A 14,944-nucleotide genomic window follows, 5' to 3' on the forward strand; every position below is an offset into this window, starting at 1 on the left:
GGTGGGGCGGGAGCATCCCCAAAATGGCGGCCGCCTCACGACCGACGTTCGGCGCACGGCCATAGGCTGGGGCGGGCGGGAACTGTCCCTAGGCACGCCGGGAGTTGTAGTCCGCGGGGCGGGGCAGCAGGCGGTTGGCTGCCGCCGGCCGGGGCGGCGGGCGGCTTCCGGGGAGGGGCGCGTTCCTGTCACGGCGGCGGCGGGGAGCGGCGGCGAGGCGCGGAGCAGAGCGGCGATGCCCGAGGCCACTCGGCTGTGCGCCGGCAGCGGGGCTGAGGCGGGCTCCGAGAGCCCCATGGAGAGCGAGGCGGCCACGGGCAACGGCCGGCGGCGGCGCAAGGTATCGGGGAGGGGCTCTGGGGGGGGTTCCGCAGCCGGTGCGGCCGGGCCGGGCCGGGCCGGGCCGGGCCTTCCCCACCCCTCAGCCTCCCGGTGGCGGCGGCCTCAGGCCGGGCTCCGCCGCCGTGCTCCGGGCCGGGGCCGAGCCCCGCGCTCCCCTGGGCCGCGCCGGCCACGTGCGTGGCGGCGTGGCCTCGGCCAGGCCCCCGGGAGGCCTCGGGGCCACCCCTCAGCCCGGCCCCGCCGCCCCCGCCGGGGCACCGAGGCTTGGCGCGGCCGGAGCAGCCGCCCGGGGGCCTCCCGGCTCCTCCTAAGTCCCCTCGGCCACAGCGCCGCGTGTGCCGCGGTCGGGAAGCCGGCTCCCGGCGGCACATGCGCGGAGGGGGAGGGACTTGGGATTTTTTCTTTTTTTTTTATGGGAGGGTTTTGGCGAGTTACGCGAGCCCCCGGGGGAGCGGCCGGTTGTGAGCCGGCTCGTTTGTGAGCCGGCTCTTCGTGCTGCTTCGGTTCCCCGTGGCTCGGGTGATGCGCGGGTTGGTACTCACGGGAGTGTCGTTCCCTAGAAGGAGAAGAAAGAAAAGAAAGCTAAGCGGCGCGATAAGGCTCGGAAGAGGAAATCGCAGACAGATGAGAGCGAGCAGTCGGAGGATGAGCTCGATTCACCGAAAGTCAAGAAAGCAAAGAGCAGAAATAAGCAAAACGGTGATGCCGGAGGAGATAGCCCGGAGAACGCCAGGTTGTCTTCCCTCACCCTTAAATCTGCCCACAAAAAGCGGCCCCGTAACTCCAGCGAAACATCAAGTGGGGACTGTGACAGCGACCAAGAGCAGGTAAAAGTAATAACTGATTTACCAACAGTTATCAGGTCAGCTTTCAACTCCTGTGCTACAACAAGGTTAAATTTAGAACACATTATTTCTTTTTTTTCCTTTCCTCCTCCTCTCTCAATCAATGGGAAGTCTGCTGTAAACTTTCAAGTTGCTTGGCCTGCCGTTGCTGTCGGTTATTTGCAAAAGTTCTAAATTCTGAAAGTGCTGAAGTTCCAGATCAGCGCGCCATGGTTTCCTCACTTCAGCAGTCCAATGCTGTTGTAGCTGTTGGCAGCTGTTGGTGAGCTGCAGCAAGAGGGTACTTTAATGTTTTTCAGCATTGTTAGATGTGACTGTCATGGCCAGAAATACATCTTAATTGACTTATTTTTGATAGTATGGGTACTTCTTGGGTAAAGTAACATTTATTTTTCTAGGTGGTTGAAAAAGAAGGATTATATGTTAATTTGTTTCTATTTATGATCTTGCTAAATATCACTTTGTAAGGTGTTGTTTCTTAGCATAATACAGTATATCATCGGACCAGTTCCGTGAGTATTTTTAAGCCTTCCTGGGGTAATATTTTTATCTGACTATTTCTGTTTGATTTATGTCTTTTTAAAATTGCTTGACATAATTCACTTTTTTTGTTGGGGGAAATATTGTCATTCCTAGGATTTGTTTTTAAGTCTATTTAGCCATGTTGTTTACTGTTGCTTGCGTTTTTTTGTGGTGATTGATGCTTCACAAAGCACCCAGCATTGGCATGGGTAGTTTTGTTTTTCAGCACACTTAACGTTTTAGTCAGTGTGCTGCTACAGTGTATATTGAAGTGACACACTAGTAAGTAGGTGAATTTGATGATCTACCTCAATTTGTTGCTCCTTTGGGGATCAATTGTTGTACATGTAAATCACTGTGCTGTGTTAGTTGGGAAGTAGGAAGTTGGCTAGCAAGCCATATTACAACCTACTCTGCTTGGCTGTCAGTAATTGCTTAAAATATAATCTTAAAATGTAATTAAAAGCTATTGGAGTTAATTTATATTTTCCATTATTATACCGTTATATTTGAAACTGCCTTAATTTAAATTACAGATCACTTTTGTCTAACTGAAATATGATAGTAAGCAAGTAAAACAAAGAAGGCTGTGATATTGTTACCAAAAAATTGACCTTTGTCTATGACACCAGTGTGTACGCCCATATCCTAGACTTTCTGATGGTCATCTGATATTCACAAGTAAAGTTACTTGAATTCTTGTTTACCCAACAGGAGATGACTGAAGAGCAGAAGGAGGGTGCTTTCTCTAATTTCCCTATTTCCAAAGTGACTGTTGAGCTTCTTCAAGGTAAGTTTCTTGGCATGATGTGGTCACAGGAAGTAAATGATCTGTCATGTGTTTTTACACTTAATATGCTCAGTGAGCTTTCGGGTGGGCTTTACTTGTGTGTATGCAAGCACTGATGTTACACAGAAAGCGTATTGAATGCCAACTTTAAATACATTTTTGAGCACAGAGAAGTCTGTGTTCAGTTTTGCCTGGTTCAGCCATTACAGTGGAACTTGAAATAACAGATACAAGTTCAAAAAACGTTGAGAAATTTTTGGTTAAAAGTTATATCATTGCAAGTAAAAGAAAATCAGTATATTTAGCATCTCTGACATGAGTTGTATGACTTAATATGAGATTAAGAGAAGAATTGATTTTGACTAGCATTTTATTTGAAGATAAGAAATTTTTGTAGCCAGGAGGGGAGCGTTACGTAAATAAAATCATGGTGTTTAAAGACTTCTATTAAAGGCTAGTAACTTCTGTCCCAGCTAGCTCTCTCTGGTGCTATGAAGCAGGGGAGATTAAGAGAGGCAGTCTCAGGGTGCTCGTTAAAAATGGCTCTGTGGTTACACGAAGCAGTGGAGGTGATGATATAGTCCTGACTTACTGTAGAGTTGTTGGGTATTCTGCTTGGGATGACCTCTGAAATGTGTGTGAGAAGACTTTAAATGTGATTGTGCTGAGGAAGTCTGTTCACATTGTCACAGCTCGAGGAGTGACGTACCTGTTCCCCGTTCAAGTGAAGACCTTCCACCCAGTGTTTTCTGGGAAAGATGTAATTGCTCAAGCGCGAACTGGAACAGGGAAAACATTCTCTTTTGCTATTCCCTTAATTGAAAAGCTTCAGGCAGACTCACAGGAAAGAAGAAGAGGCCGTTCACCAAAGGTAACTTAGTTAGAATGCTGGTTTTGCTTTTGTCTTCTGTCCAAGTGATTCAGAGTGTTAGCCCACTGGAAAAGTTCTTCACATTTGTGCAGGGATAAGCTAGCACAGAAGTTCTTCTTTCAAAGCAACCTTTGAAAGATTCTTTGAAAGTTATGTTCACTGGGGCTTTGTGTGCATCCTGTGATGCCTTATGCCCTCTAATCAAGATTAAAGAGTGCAGTAGCTCTATCCACTCGACAATTCCTTTTTCTGCTTACAGGGAGAAAAAACTAGAGGGGTTCACTGCGTCTCTAGGTAATTTTGGCCAGCCATCTTACCTGTTTGGGCCCACTGGTCACTGGGTGATTTTTTTTCTCCCAAGTTAGAACAAAATAACGACTTTTTTTGATCAATAAAAGCTGTCTGCTTTAAGCATGTTTTTTTTAAGCACATAAATAGCAGGAGATTTTAAAAATAGACTTATTTTTTAAGTAGGACCGCCACCAGATGTTAAAAGTCCTGCTCCAGAGAATGCAGATTGATTATGAGCTGTCTGCATTCTTCTCAGAAATATATGTTTATTTTACCAAATTCTCATGATACCTTCGAAAACTAGAAAGGCCAACACCTATCCTCATTTCGTAGTGGAATTTATTTTTGTCAGCTTAATTCATCTTGTCACCCATCTCAGGCTACCTAAAGTTTATTCCAAAATTACTACTAGCTGTTTTATCTGCATCTGGCCATCGTGTTGGCTGTCTGACTGGGAACGCTGACTTAAGATTCGGTGCAGTCTTGCAGAGAAAGGAAAATTTTCATCAAGGGAGTTAGGAATATCAGAAGAGAAAAGATTTCAGGCCTTAATCCAGCCTAGTACACTTCTTACTTTTTTATAATGTGTGTCAATGATGAAAGACATAACAGGACAAGGATTTTAAAGGTCCTTTTGTCAAGACTCTGTTGCTAGGTTTGAGAACAGTATCAAAAAAAAAAAAAGCTAAAAAGCTTAAACAACTTGTTCAGTCTTGTACTGACAATATATGCACATGTAGAAGATCTGTAGCTGATCTGATGTGTTCAAAAACTGAAGTTAAAATTTAAGTACCTCCTGTCTATCTCATTTAAAAAAAAAAAGTCCTACATGAATATGTGCTGAAGGAGGTTAATGATGTCATGAGAAACTTAAGTAGTGTGTTTCCCTGATGTTTGCCTAGATAACTTTTAAACCTTTTTTTTTGTTGTTATTTTTAATGGTATAGTGGTTGGACCTATACTGGTGGGTAAAAGTTTAATGTATTTTGGTAGAAGCCATGTTGAGAGAACGTCTGTCTGTCATCCTTCTGTCTAGGTGCTGGTTCTTGCTCCAACAAGAGAGTTGGCAAACCAGGTTGCCAAAGATTTCAAGGACATAACGAGAAAGCTCACAGTAGCTTGTTTTTATGGAGGAACTCCATATAATGGACAGAGTAAGTGACACATGGCTAATAATTGAAATATCAATTGACTAGCGTGTTTAAGAAGTGCACTCAGGTCTTACCAAATGCAACCTTTAGCTCAAGCTCGGGGGTGCAATCGTGGGGTATTCAGTGAGTGGCTCAGAATATCCCTTTATGGTGGGAAATAACCATAGCTCTCAGTTATAGTCTTAATGTTCCTTGTCTACTGACGTACTTTTAACCAAAGTTACTATATCGTGTGTATAGGGAGTCATTATTGGGAGTCAATATATACACATATATTGTGTGTATAGGATGTCATTAGGGATAACTTTTTTTTTCCAACAGAACTTTGTGGAAAAAATGTATTGAATAATTCAGATAGTCAGAAGTGTTTTTTTCTTAATCTGGTTAAATTAGTCAGACGACTTGGAAAGATCTAACTATTTTCCAAGCGTGTTCAAACAAGCTCTTTGCTACGTAATTTAAGTCACAAGGAGAAGGAAGAGAGATGATGAATCTCTTTTTTCCTTCAGGGAAAGCAGCAGAACTTCTGTCTTACCAATTTTGTTATTTTCCCCAGTTTTCTCCTCCTCTTCATCACTTGTTACATTTGTTAAGAAAGTACATATGAGTGGTTTAAGAAGCTGTTGTTTCATTATTACTTGGCTACCAAGTCTCTCTAATGTATAGAATGCTCGTTAGTCCACTGCTAACTCCTCTTCTGCTCTTTCCTGTTTATCAGTTGATCTCATTAGAAGTGGAATTGACATTTTGGTTGGGACACCTGGTCGAATCAAAGACCATCTTCAGAATGGCAAGCTAGACCTTAGCAAGGTGAAACACGTTGTCCTTGATGAAGTTGACCAGATGCTGGACATGGGATTTGCTGAGCAAGTGGAAGACATTTTACGAGTTGCATACAAGAAAGGTAATCTCAATATTTAAACAAATAGTAGGACGTACAAGGAATCTTTTAGTCTGCTAAAACCGAAGAATGTTTTTCTGAAAGTTGTAATGTGGCTTTATTTAGAGAAGACTGAATAGTGTATTCTAAGAAACATACTGTGAATGTAGTATGTGAGGAAGTGTTGTGTAACTAGGAATCATTCATAGGACCTTCGCAAAGCTTAAAATCCAGTACCTAGGAGCCTGTAGATAACTTTCTTTGACACCTCTATAGAAGTTTTACTTGGACTTCTTCCAGTCGAAAGGAATTAGAAGCTTTTTACCCTTTTAATCACTTGAAAAGAGACTGTATTTTTGTTCAAAGTAACCTTTTTCTCTAATCTTGAAGATACTTTTAATTTCAAGAGTATTTTTCCGTGGTGTAAGTAATGCATGAAATGAAAAAAAGACTTTCCTTCTATATTTTAGATAATGAGATTTGACCTTATATTTGTAGTAAGTGTGTAATGAACTAGTATGCGTCCGTAAAATGAAAGATATAAAGGTTGTGAAATGTTTTTCTGTGTTTTAAGATTCTGAAGACAATCCCCAGACGCTACTGTTTTCTGCAACTTGCCCACATTGGGTGTATGATGTGGCTAAGAAATACATGAAGTCTAAATATGAGCAGATTGACCTAATTGGGAAAAGAACTCAGAAGGCTGCTACAACAGTAGAAGTGAGTAACCTGTCTAATGTCAATGTTTTCAGGCCTCATCCCTTTCCCTTTTTGACACAAATGGTCATCTGTTGACATAAATGGTGCCAGCTAAGGTACTTTATCAGGGTGATGTTGAAAGTTTGTTTTTAGAATGAATTTTTAGGCATAGGACACACTGCAACTACTCAAGCTTGCTAGGTTTAGAAACTCCCGGCACCTAGTAACCTTACAGACATCTAGAGCAGAGTGACAATTCAGTTATCAGTTATGTTGATTTTCAGAGAGAAATTCAGTGTGTCTGAATCTCCCTGAGTTGTGAGCTAAAGGTATGCATTAACATCAGCCTGGCTCCTTTAAATTATTACAGGCGTCAGTCACATTCTGGTATTCTGTACACAGGAGGCTTTTTCAGATTTCCTGTGGTATCACAACTTGCTAGGCCTTTGCTTGCTGTGCGGTGAATACCATGGCAAGGAATACAAGGCGTATGTTAGAAGCCTGAATTAATTCTCTATACCTTATAAAGGTGTTTTGTTTAGGTGTAGGGTGCCTCTTAACAGATACTCTGATGAATCAGTTGGGCACATCATAATTGTAATGGCAGTTTTCAAAGAACGTTAATCTTGAGCTCAAAAGAAGCTTGTAACACAGTGTTTCACTTTATCTGACGTATAACTGTAGCTAATATAACTTTGATAAAATCCTGCACCTCTAACTATTCTCTAGAGACGCAGTTTATAATCGCCAGTTTTTTTCCTTGCTTTAAAAAAGTGATCAGTGGACTGTCATTTTTTCTTTTTACTGTAATTATTTCACTTAATGTTAGACTGATCGTGTTGTACATGTAAGGGCCATAGGGATTTTGCATGTTCCGGGAATGTTTTGCCCATCAAGAAACTGTGTAACTCTTTAGTGTTTCTGCATTTTCAAATTTCAAATGCTTTAAAGAATCTTGTGGGTTTTGTGTAAGCTAAAAACTGGAATTCTTTTCCACAGCATTTGGCTATAGAGTGCCACTGGTCTCAGAGAGCTGCAGTTATTGGAGATGTCATTCAGGTCTACAGTGGCAGCCTCGGGAGGACCATTGTATTTTGTGAGACCAAAAAGGATGCAAACGAACTGGCTCTGAATGCTTCAATCAAACAGGTATTTCATCATCTGTATTAGATAACACAGATAGATCGACCCTCTATTGATATTAGACCTATGCTGAGTAAGTTTTGGAGAGACTTTGAATGATGTGGGCTTTTGCAGGTGGTCAGATTGTTTGAAAATTACAAAACCTTAAAACAAACAAATGGTTGGAAGTTCTCAGCATTATTGTTTTCAGGACTAGGCTGCTCTAACAGACACCGGACTACAAAGGATTCTTTTTTCTTAAGAAAAAACATCTTTTCATTGCTGTTAAATGAAGCAGTTGTGAGCTATTTTGTTTTTCTTTAGAGAGAACTGTCTCTCTTGGATTAAAACATGGTAACAAACTTGAAGAGCTGCTAGGATGACAGGTCATGGTACTGGAATAGCAGTTACTGAGCTAGGAGTCTGATGTTAATTAGTGTAGTCAGGGGGCCCCAGTTAGGGTTTAGAGCAGCAGTACACCAGAGGCTCTATCTGTGTCTCATTAAGGTATTTATTAGCTGTTACGAAGAGTTTAAAGATGTATGCGCAGGAAGAATTCAATCTGCCGTGTCCTGTGAGTGAGCTTTAGTTTATTCCTGAGGTTTGTGGTGCAGCACACTAGAGCACACTAGCACTGGTGGAAAATAACTTGCTGATGTAGCGGTGCAATGTTTATATGTTGTGGCACTGGCACTGCATGCTCCTTTTTGATGGTGGTATCACAGCAACTACTTCTTCTGTGTGTGTTTTCACTAGGGAGATGGGTTAACTTATGTCTAGAAAAGCTGTAGAGTATTATATTCCTAGGGAAAGCAGAACCTTTTTCATCTGCCACAACTGTGTTCAGGAGTGTTTCTCCCACACTCCTAGAAGACCTCACTAACAGCTAAACCTGACTGTGGAGCCTTATCCTGCATTACTGGTGGTGTTAGTGATATCAAATCTTGCATAGGCAATGCAGAGCTCTGATCTTGGCAGGTAAGAGAGGAAATTATTAGATGTTTCTGGTTTTGTATATTGATGCTCACTAACAGAATAGATGCCTCTTCCATTTGTGGGGTGACATTAATCTAAAACTGAAGACATTTTTGAATTCTGTGGTGTCTGTAGGATTGTTTTAGTATTTTTGTTGTTGTTTTTTTAAATCACTTCGTTTACATGAGGAAAGCATGGAAATCAACTATGGGCAAGAGGTGAAAGGAAGTGGAAGAAAAAATGGTTTCTGTATGTTTTAGTCTTTACACTTGTTATTGCTGTGATACAGAAGAACTTTCAGAATGTTTAGATTAAAACACCCTACAGTTTATTTTTTTAAGGAGTACTTATGTTTTAATCCCTTAATTTGTAGTGGGGGAAATTAATATACTGAGGGATTAAAAAGCAACATCACTTTGGAAAACATACCTAAAGAAATACTGTGGAAGGCCTGAGAACATTATTGGAAATGGCTTGCTTTTAAACAGCTAAGCCTTGCATAGAGGATGTGGGTGGAAAGCTCGGGCATAGTTGTTTTCATCGGTCACAGTAGTTAGAGGTGGAGGTAAGATATATGTTGCTGTTGTGTTTTCCTACCTTTGTTAAAGGTATTTGAGGTATGTGAATAAGAAGCACCGAGGAAGTATTGTGAGACATCTAAAGTATAAACTGGCAGTTTAGTTCTTCTGTATCTTGGTATACAATGTGTACTGTATACCAAGATACTGTAACCAAAAGTGACCATAAAAGGGAGAACTTTCGAATTTTGGTACAGTCCTATAATAATACTGTTTTTTTTCAGGATTGCCAGTCATTGCATGGTGACATTCCTCAGAAGCAAAGGGAGATCACGCTGAAAGGTTTTAGAAACGGTGCCTTTAAAGTTCTGGTTGCAACCAATGTAGCTGCCCGTGGTTTAGATATCCCTGAAGTTGACCTGGTTGTACAAAGTTCACCACCAAAGGTAGGTTGGGTGTCTCGTTGTAATAATGATATATAGTCTTGTTTTCAAATAGTAAATGTTGTCAAGTGATGGTGTTCACCACAGAGTTTATGAGCATTGCGTTTGAGGGTAAGGAATGTCCTGATATACAAAAGTAGTTTATTTGAGGATTTTTCAGTGTGCATCAGTCCCTAGAATATGTAAAGATGGTTCTTAAAATGCTGCCTTTTAAGGCTGTCTGAAGCCTCTTACTGTAAGGCCGTATATGGTAGTTGCAAATCTGGAAACAGTGAACAGTAGGAAAAAAAAAAAGCTTTTTGTCTTGCAAGAATGATTAACATAGGGGCACATGTGAGGAGGAGACCCCAGCAGTGAGAACATTGGCTGAAGTTAAGAATTACAAGAAACGAGCTAATGTTTCAGTGAATTCACTATTAATATCTCAATAACCGTGCTCTTAAGTTGACATGCAGGACAGGGAATGGAATTGTTAGAGGTGTACACACTTAAAATGTTTTCTTATGTTCTCTGTGGTAATGACAAAACAAGACCTAGTTGAGCCATGCTCGTGATTCTGGCTTTCCGACCATGCTTTTTAGAGATTTATGGGAAAGCTTACTCTTCTGACTTAAGTGATAAAATGGTTTTTAATTTAATCCTCATTTGTAATTACTATGCATTGTTCAGGCTTAATGGTAATGACTTCTAAATTATATGAATGCAATGAGTTGATTAAATTGCAGTGAATGAGATAAATCATAAGGCTGTTTATTTTGAAGGATGTGGAGTCCTATATCCATCGTTCTGGACGCACAGGTCGAGCTGGCCGGACTGGGATATGTATCTGTTTTTATCAACGAAAAGAAGAAAATCAGTTGAGATATGTGGAACAAAAAGCGGTAAACCATAGTTTTTTTCTGTTCACGAGCACCCAAATGCAACGTGTTAGGGCAGCATGTAAAATCCTCATGTCATGTTTTGTTCATGTAGCTCAATGACAGAGTACAACATCTAAAGCATCCCGTTGAGGTTCAGTTACCTTGCAGAGTTTGGGTAGGTTGTAGGCTGCTGTGGAGCAGGCACTGCACTGCAGTTTTACGTGCCTACGCTTTTTCAGGAAATGCCATAAGATTGTACCCGTGGAAATGAGAAGGGGAGGCTGGGGAGAAAACTAGCAGGTTTTCCATTTAGTGTTCACCCTGGTTTATGTGATCAATGATTTTTCCGATGTGCAGCTTTATCGATAACTGTTACTTCCCAGCACTATTCCATACGATAGTTTTCTCACTGATTAAGTATTCAGTTAAGATGAGATGGTTTCGTCACAGGCATGTAAAACTTAGGCTTTCCTTTAGAAAGGCAACATAACTCATACTTTAATTTTAGTCTGATTTACTTGGATTTATAATTCTATTTAGAATTTGTAGACCTTCATTTTTGCTGGAAAATATCAAAATGGTCTATTCACTTCCATCTAAGGCCAGTAGATTATTTAAACTGACCTGGTACATAAATGTTTTTTAAGTGTTACCCGTTTTCCTGTAATTGTAACCTTGTAATTTTTACTAACAAAGTAGGGTTTTAAAAAAGCACAAGAGAAAATTAAGATTTAAATGTTTTTTTCATTGGAGTCCAACACTGTTTCTTTAAAACTGAATTATTTGTAGTTTGCAACTTTCATCTGTATTTTGCTTTATGAATTTCAGGGCATCGCATTCAAGCGTGTTGGTGTTCCTACTGCAACAGATATAATAAAGGCTTCCAGCAAAGATGCTATCAGGTAACTCAAGCTTTATTGTATCTTCCTATCTTTCTAGTTCTAAAGGGCTGTTTTGCATTGTTCATTGCCATTTCTCATCACTATTTAATTAAAGTCCTGGACTGCCATTTCTATTTATGCTCCAAAGCTAAGTAGATACCTCTGTATATAAATTTTTTTTCTCCTTGACTAGCAGTTTTTTTTGTTTGGTTTTGTTTAGATGTCTGGATTCTGTTCCTCAAAGTGCTATTGATTATTTCAAAGAATCTGCTCAGTTGCTAATACAAGAAAAGGGACCAGTTAATGCTCTGGCTGCAGCTCTAGCACATATTTCAGGTGCTACTTCCATTGAACAGCGCTCCCTGCTGAACTCTGATGCTGTAAGTATATATAGCTTAATGTTTGTCCTGAATTTGAAGAAAAAACAAAACAACTACAAAAATATCTCTATTTGTTAAAATAATTGTCTCCTCATTCTCCTTATGGGAACTAAGAATATAGGGACTATAAATATGCATGTTTGCCTGTAACGGGAGCCATTTGAAAATGTAGTTTATAGACTGTAAATTAGCAGGTTTCTCATATCTGATAGATGAGCTAAAGCTTATTCCTCTGACTGAATGGAACATGCCCAATTTCTTACTCTTTAGGGATTTGTTACAATGATACTGCGCTGCTCTGAAGAAATAAACAATATGAGCTATGCTTGGCGGCGACTACGAGAACAGCTTGGTGATGACGTTGATAGAAAGGTGAACAGAATGTGTTTCATCAAGGGAAGAATGGTAAGCTTTTTTTTTTTCCTTGTATTTCTGCTACTGTAAGAAAGTTATGGTGGAGTGGATAGTTGGGCTTTTCTTCCCCCATTCCAGATTCTGATAAAGACACGATCCTCTGACAGAGGAATGGGCCTCTCTATCTTATTTAGTGGTCACCTCTGCAGCTTAGGGTTCTGCTCCCCTGCTATGTTAAGGAGGTAGGATAGTTCAGTATAACCATGCACGTCCAGAGAGAGAGAGCAGTACACGTCAAAGGTACAAATTGTGTTGCTGTGTAATAGAAGCATAAAGATTGATATGAAAGAAAGCTGACTGTGTGCATTTTGGAAGTACCGGAAGGGGGGAGAGATGTAAAAATGGCAGGTGTTGGCAGTATCTAGTTCAGCAAATCATCAAAATCCTAGCGCATCTATATGCCAGTACTGAGGATACCCAGACATGATAAACTGGAAAGCCTGAAACAAGAGGCAACCTACACTTAAGCAACAGTTCTAAAATTATTTAAAAAATAAAAGAAAAATCTTAGGTACTGTGTGTATTCTCTTTTACGGTACATCTTTTTGTAAAAGTTAACCTGCATGTCTTGACTTATGAATTTCATATAGGTTTACTATACAGGAATTTCATAAGGTTTCCTGGCAGGATGCTTAATTTTAAATTTGACCTTGAGGGGACAGTTCTTAATTCCAGTGAATTATTTTACTATCTCTGTCTGAGGTTTTTTGATGTATTTTTGATGCGTACTTAGTATTCAATGCTGTCGTAATTGGTGAAATTTCTTTTATTGCCGTTGCCTATGTCTCTCTGATCACGGCCTTGTTTTATACTTGATGTACGGAACACAATCTATGGATGGCTTTTCCTACCTGAGTTGTAATTGTTGATAGTCAAATTGCTCCTTCAGACAAAGAATTGCTTTTTAACATATGAATTATGGATTGTACTTAACCTGTATGTACTTAAATCTGTATGTAGTTTATTGTACTTAACCTGCAATATAGTTTTAACTTCAGGAGGTCTTTAATCTGAACCTAAATGTTCAATTTACTGGATGTATACAGTTCATAGCATAGAAAAAACTTCTGATTTGAGAGAACTTACAAAATCAGTAATGCAGAAGCAAATGGACCACAGTTCGGAGTGGAGAGGGTGATAAGCTTGTCAAAGAACAAAATCCATGAAGTACTGGCTATGCAGAGGAAAAATGTTGTATATCTGAGAAAAACATTATGGAAGTACAAGTATTGGTGTTTTGTGAAACACCGATGTAACTCTTTCAACATTCAAAGGTTTTGAAACATCTTAAGTCAACATAAAAATAACTTGGAAATGTAAAACTTTGGTTTAGTACGTAGGTCTGTAGGTTCTGTTATACTCCTTTTTAGTTGCAATCGATTCAAAGGCTAGATTTGTCTCCACTGAAATTATTTTCTCTTTGTAGGGTGTTTGCTTTGATATTCCTGTGGCAGACCAAAAGGAAATAGAGGTACATACTTCACTGGAGTTTCTGGTAACAGCAGACTGTAGATGAAACTGGCTAGGTTAGGCTGAAAATGTTATCTAGCTTGTATCCTGCCTTTTCTAGTGGCCAAAAGGGCTGGCCATAAAGGAACAGAGGAACAGAACAAATAGACAGTGTCGTTTTCCTAAACTATTTCTGTCTACAAAAATCTGTAGCTTGAAACATTTCCACTGAAACGAATGGTGATATGAACAATCTACCCCTTCTTATTGCTGCTGAATTGCTCTTTGTAGGCAACATGTTTCGCTTAAAGATCCCTTTTTTCATTCTGCCCCCTGCTTCTTTTCACCCAGAATTTTCTACCCAGAAAAGTGAATTTGAGATCAGTTTTTTTTTCTGGCAGAGTTAGCATTCCCATGCCAAAATTCCCTGGACTTCTTGTCTTTCCTTCAGGTATTGTGGAGATCCCTCAGTGCATCTCCATACCCTCGTGCCGCAGCATTTGTTCCTAAAACAATTTTTAGTTCTGGATTAGAGGGGGGATCGTGGATGGAAGGGTGGGGACTGTTGGATCAGTAATAATTCTAGTGGTATTCCTAATAATTGAAAGGCGGGGAAAGAGTTTGCTGGTAAGGGCTGCTCTGTAAATCTCTAAAGTGGGTTTTGTAAATCTCTAAAGTGGGTTTTGATTCTGTTGTATAGTATCTGAGGGGTAGTCAGATATCTATAGCTTTTATGCTTAAAGTTTTGAAACTAGTACTGACAAACAAACTTGAATACCCTGTATTTGCAGGGTACTACTAAAATGTAAGATTTTTCCTTGCTTTTCAATTGAGCAAATATAACAATTAGGAAATACACTGTATTTGTATTTATGGAATATAACTTGACATATGTGACTTCGTTGCAATAGGGAAAATGGGAGGACTCGAAACAGTGCCGTTTGTGTGTGGCGAATGAATTACCTGAGTTAGAAGAAACGCAGCGAGGAGGAGGAAATGGCAGAAGCTTCTCTAGCTCCAGGAGTGGGCGGCGGGGCGGCTCTGGAAGAAACAGATTCAGAAGCAGAGGCCAGAAGCGGAGTTATGATAGAGCCTTTGATCGTTAACTTCGACAATCCCAAAACGGAACTGCAGTATTTTATAATATGTTAAAATAGGCTGTTCCTGGGTGTTTGTACCACTTTGAGAAACATGTCATTCAGTTCTTTTCTTCAGTACTACTTTGGTCATAAACAAGATCATGTTCGTTTTTGGGGAAAAAGAAGAAAATGCAGGTGTTATTTCCTTTCTTTCTCATTTGCCATTTCAGCTGTGTGTAACACCTAAATCTGTATTCCAGAGTACGGCTGTTGCATTCAAACCTCTAGCCTGTCTCACTGTATAATGTATAGATCTTAACTGCTGGCCAAACCTGTACATTTTCCGAAAAAAAGAAGTAAAAAATAAAATATTATTTTACGAAGTCATATTGTCTGTTGGTTCTACGGTAGAAATTGGAGTAGTCTGAGGAA

At 40.2% G+C, this 14,944-nt stretch overlaps 1 protein-coding gene across 2 annotated transcripts; it reads left to right on the forward strand.

The window, feature by feature from the left end:
• Window positions 1–155: 155 nt before the first annotated feature.
• LOC121073424 (nucleolar RNA helicase 2-like) lies at window positions 156–14,895 on the forward strand. Of its 2 annotated transcripts, none has more exons than XM_040564286.1 (15): window positions 156–340; window positions 903–1,169; window positions 2,424–2,499; window positions 3,192–3,370; window positions 4,698–4,815; window positions 5,531–5,716; window positions 6,267–6,412; window positions 7,391–7,540; window positions 9,291–9,452; window positions 10,211–10,330; window positions 11,138–11,211; window positions 11,411–11,570; window positions 11,841–11,975; window positions 13,411–13,455; window positions 14,345–14,895. In XM_040564286.1, exons 1-15 carry the CDS (start codon window positions 236–238, stop codon window positions 14,537–14,539), a joined length of 2,118 nt encoding a protein of 705 aa, XP_040420220.1. In that variant the 5' UTR covers window positions 156–235; the 3' UTR covers window positions 14,540–14,895. The 2 variants fall into 2 exon arrangements, with proteins under 2 accessions (XP_040420220.1, XP_040420221.1); XM_040564287.1 differs by having other exon boundaries at window positions 165–340; window positions 906–1,169.
• The last annotated feature ends 49 nt before the right edge of the window (window positions 14,896–14,944 follow it).

The sequence above is a fragment of the Cygnus olor genome, chromosome 7 (genome assembly GCF_009769625.2).
Source record: "Cygnus olor isolate bCygOlo1 chromosome 7, bCygOlo1.pri.v2, whole genome shotgun sequence".
Classification (NCBI taxonomy): Eukaryota; Metazoa; Chordata; class Aves; order Anseriformes; family Anatidae; genus Cygnus; species Cygnus olor.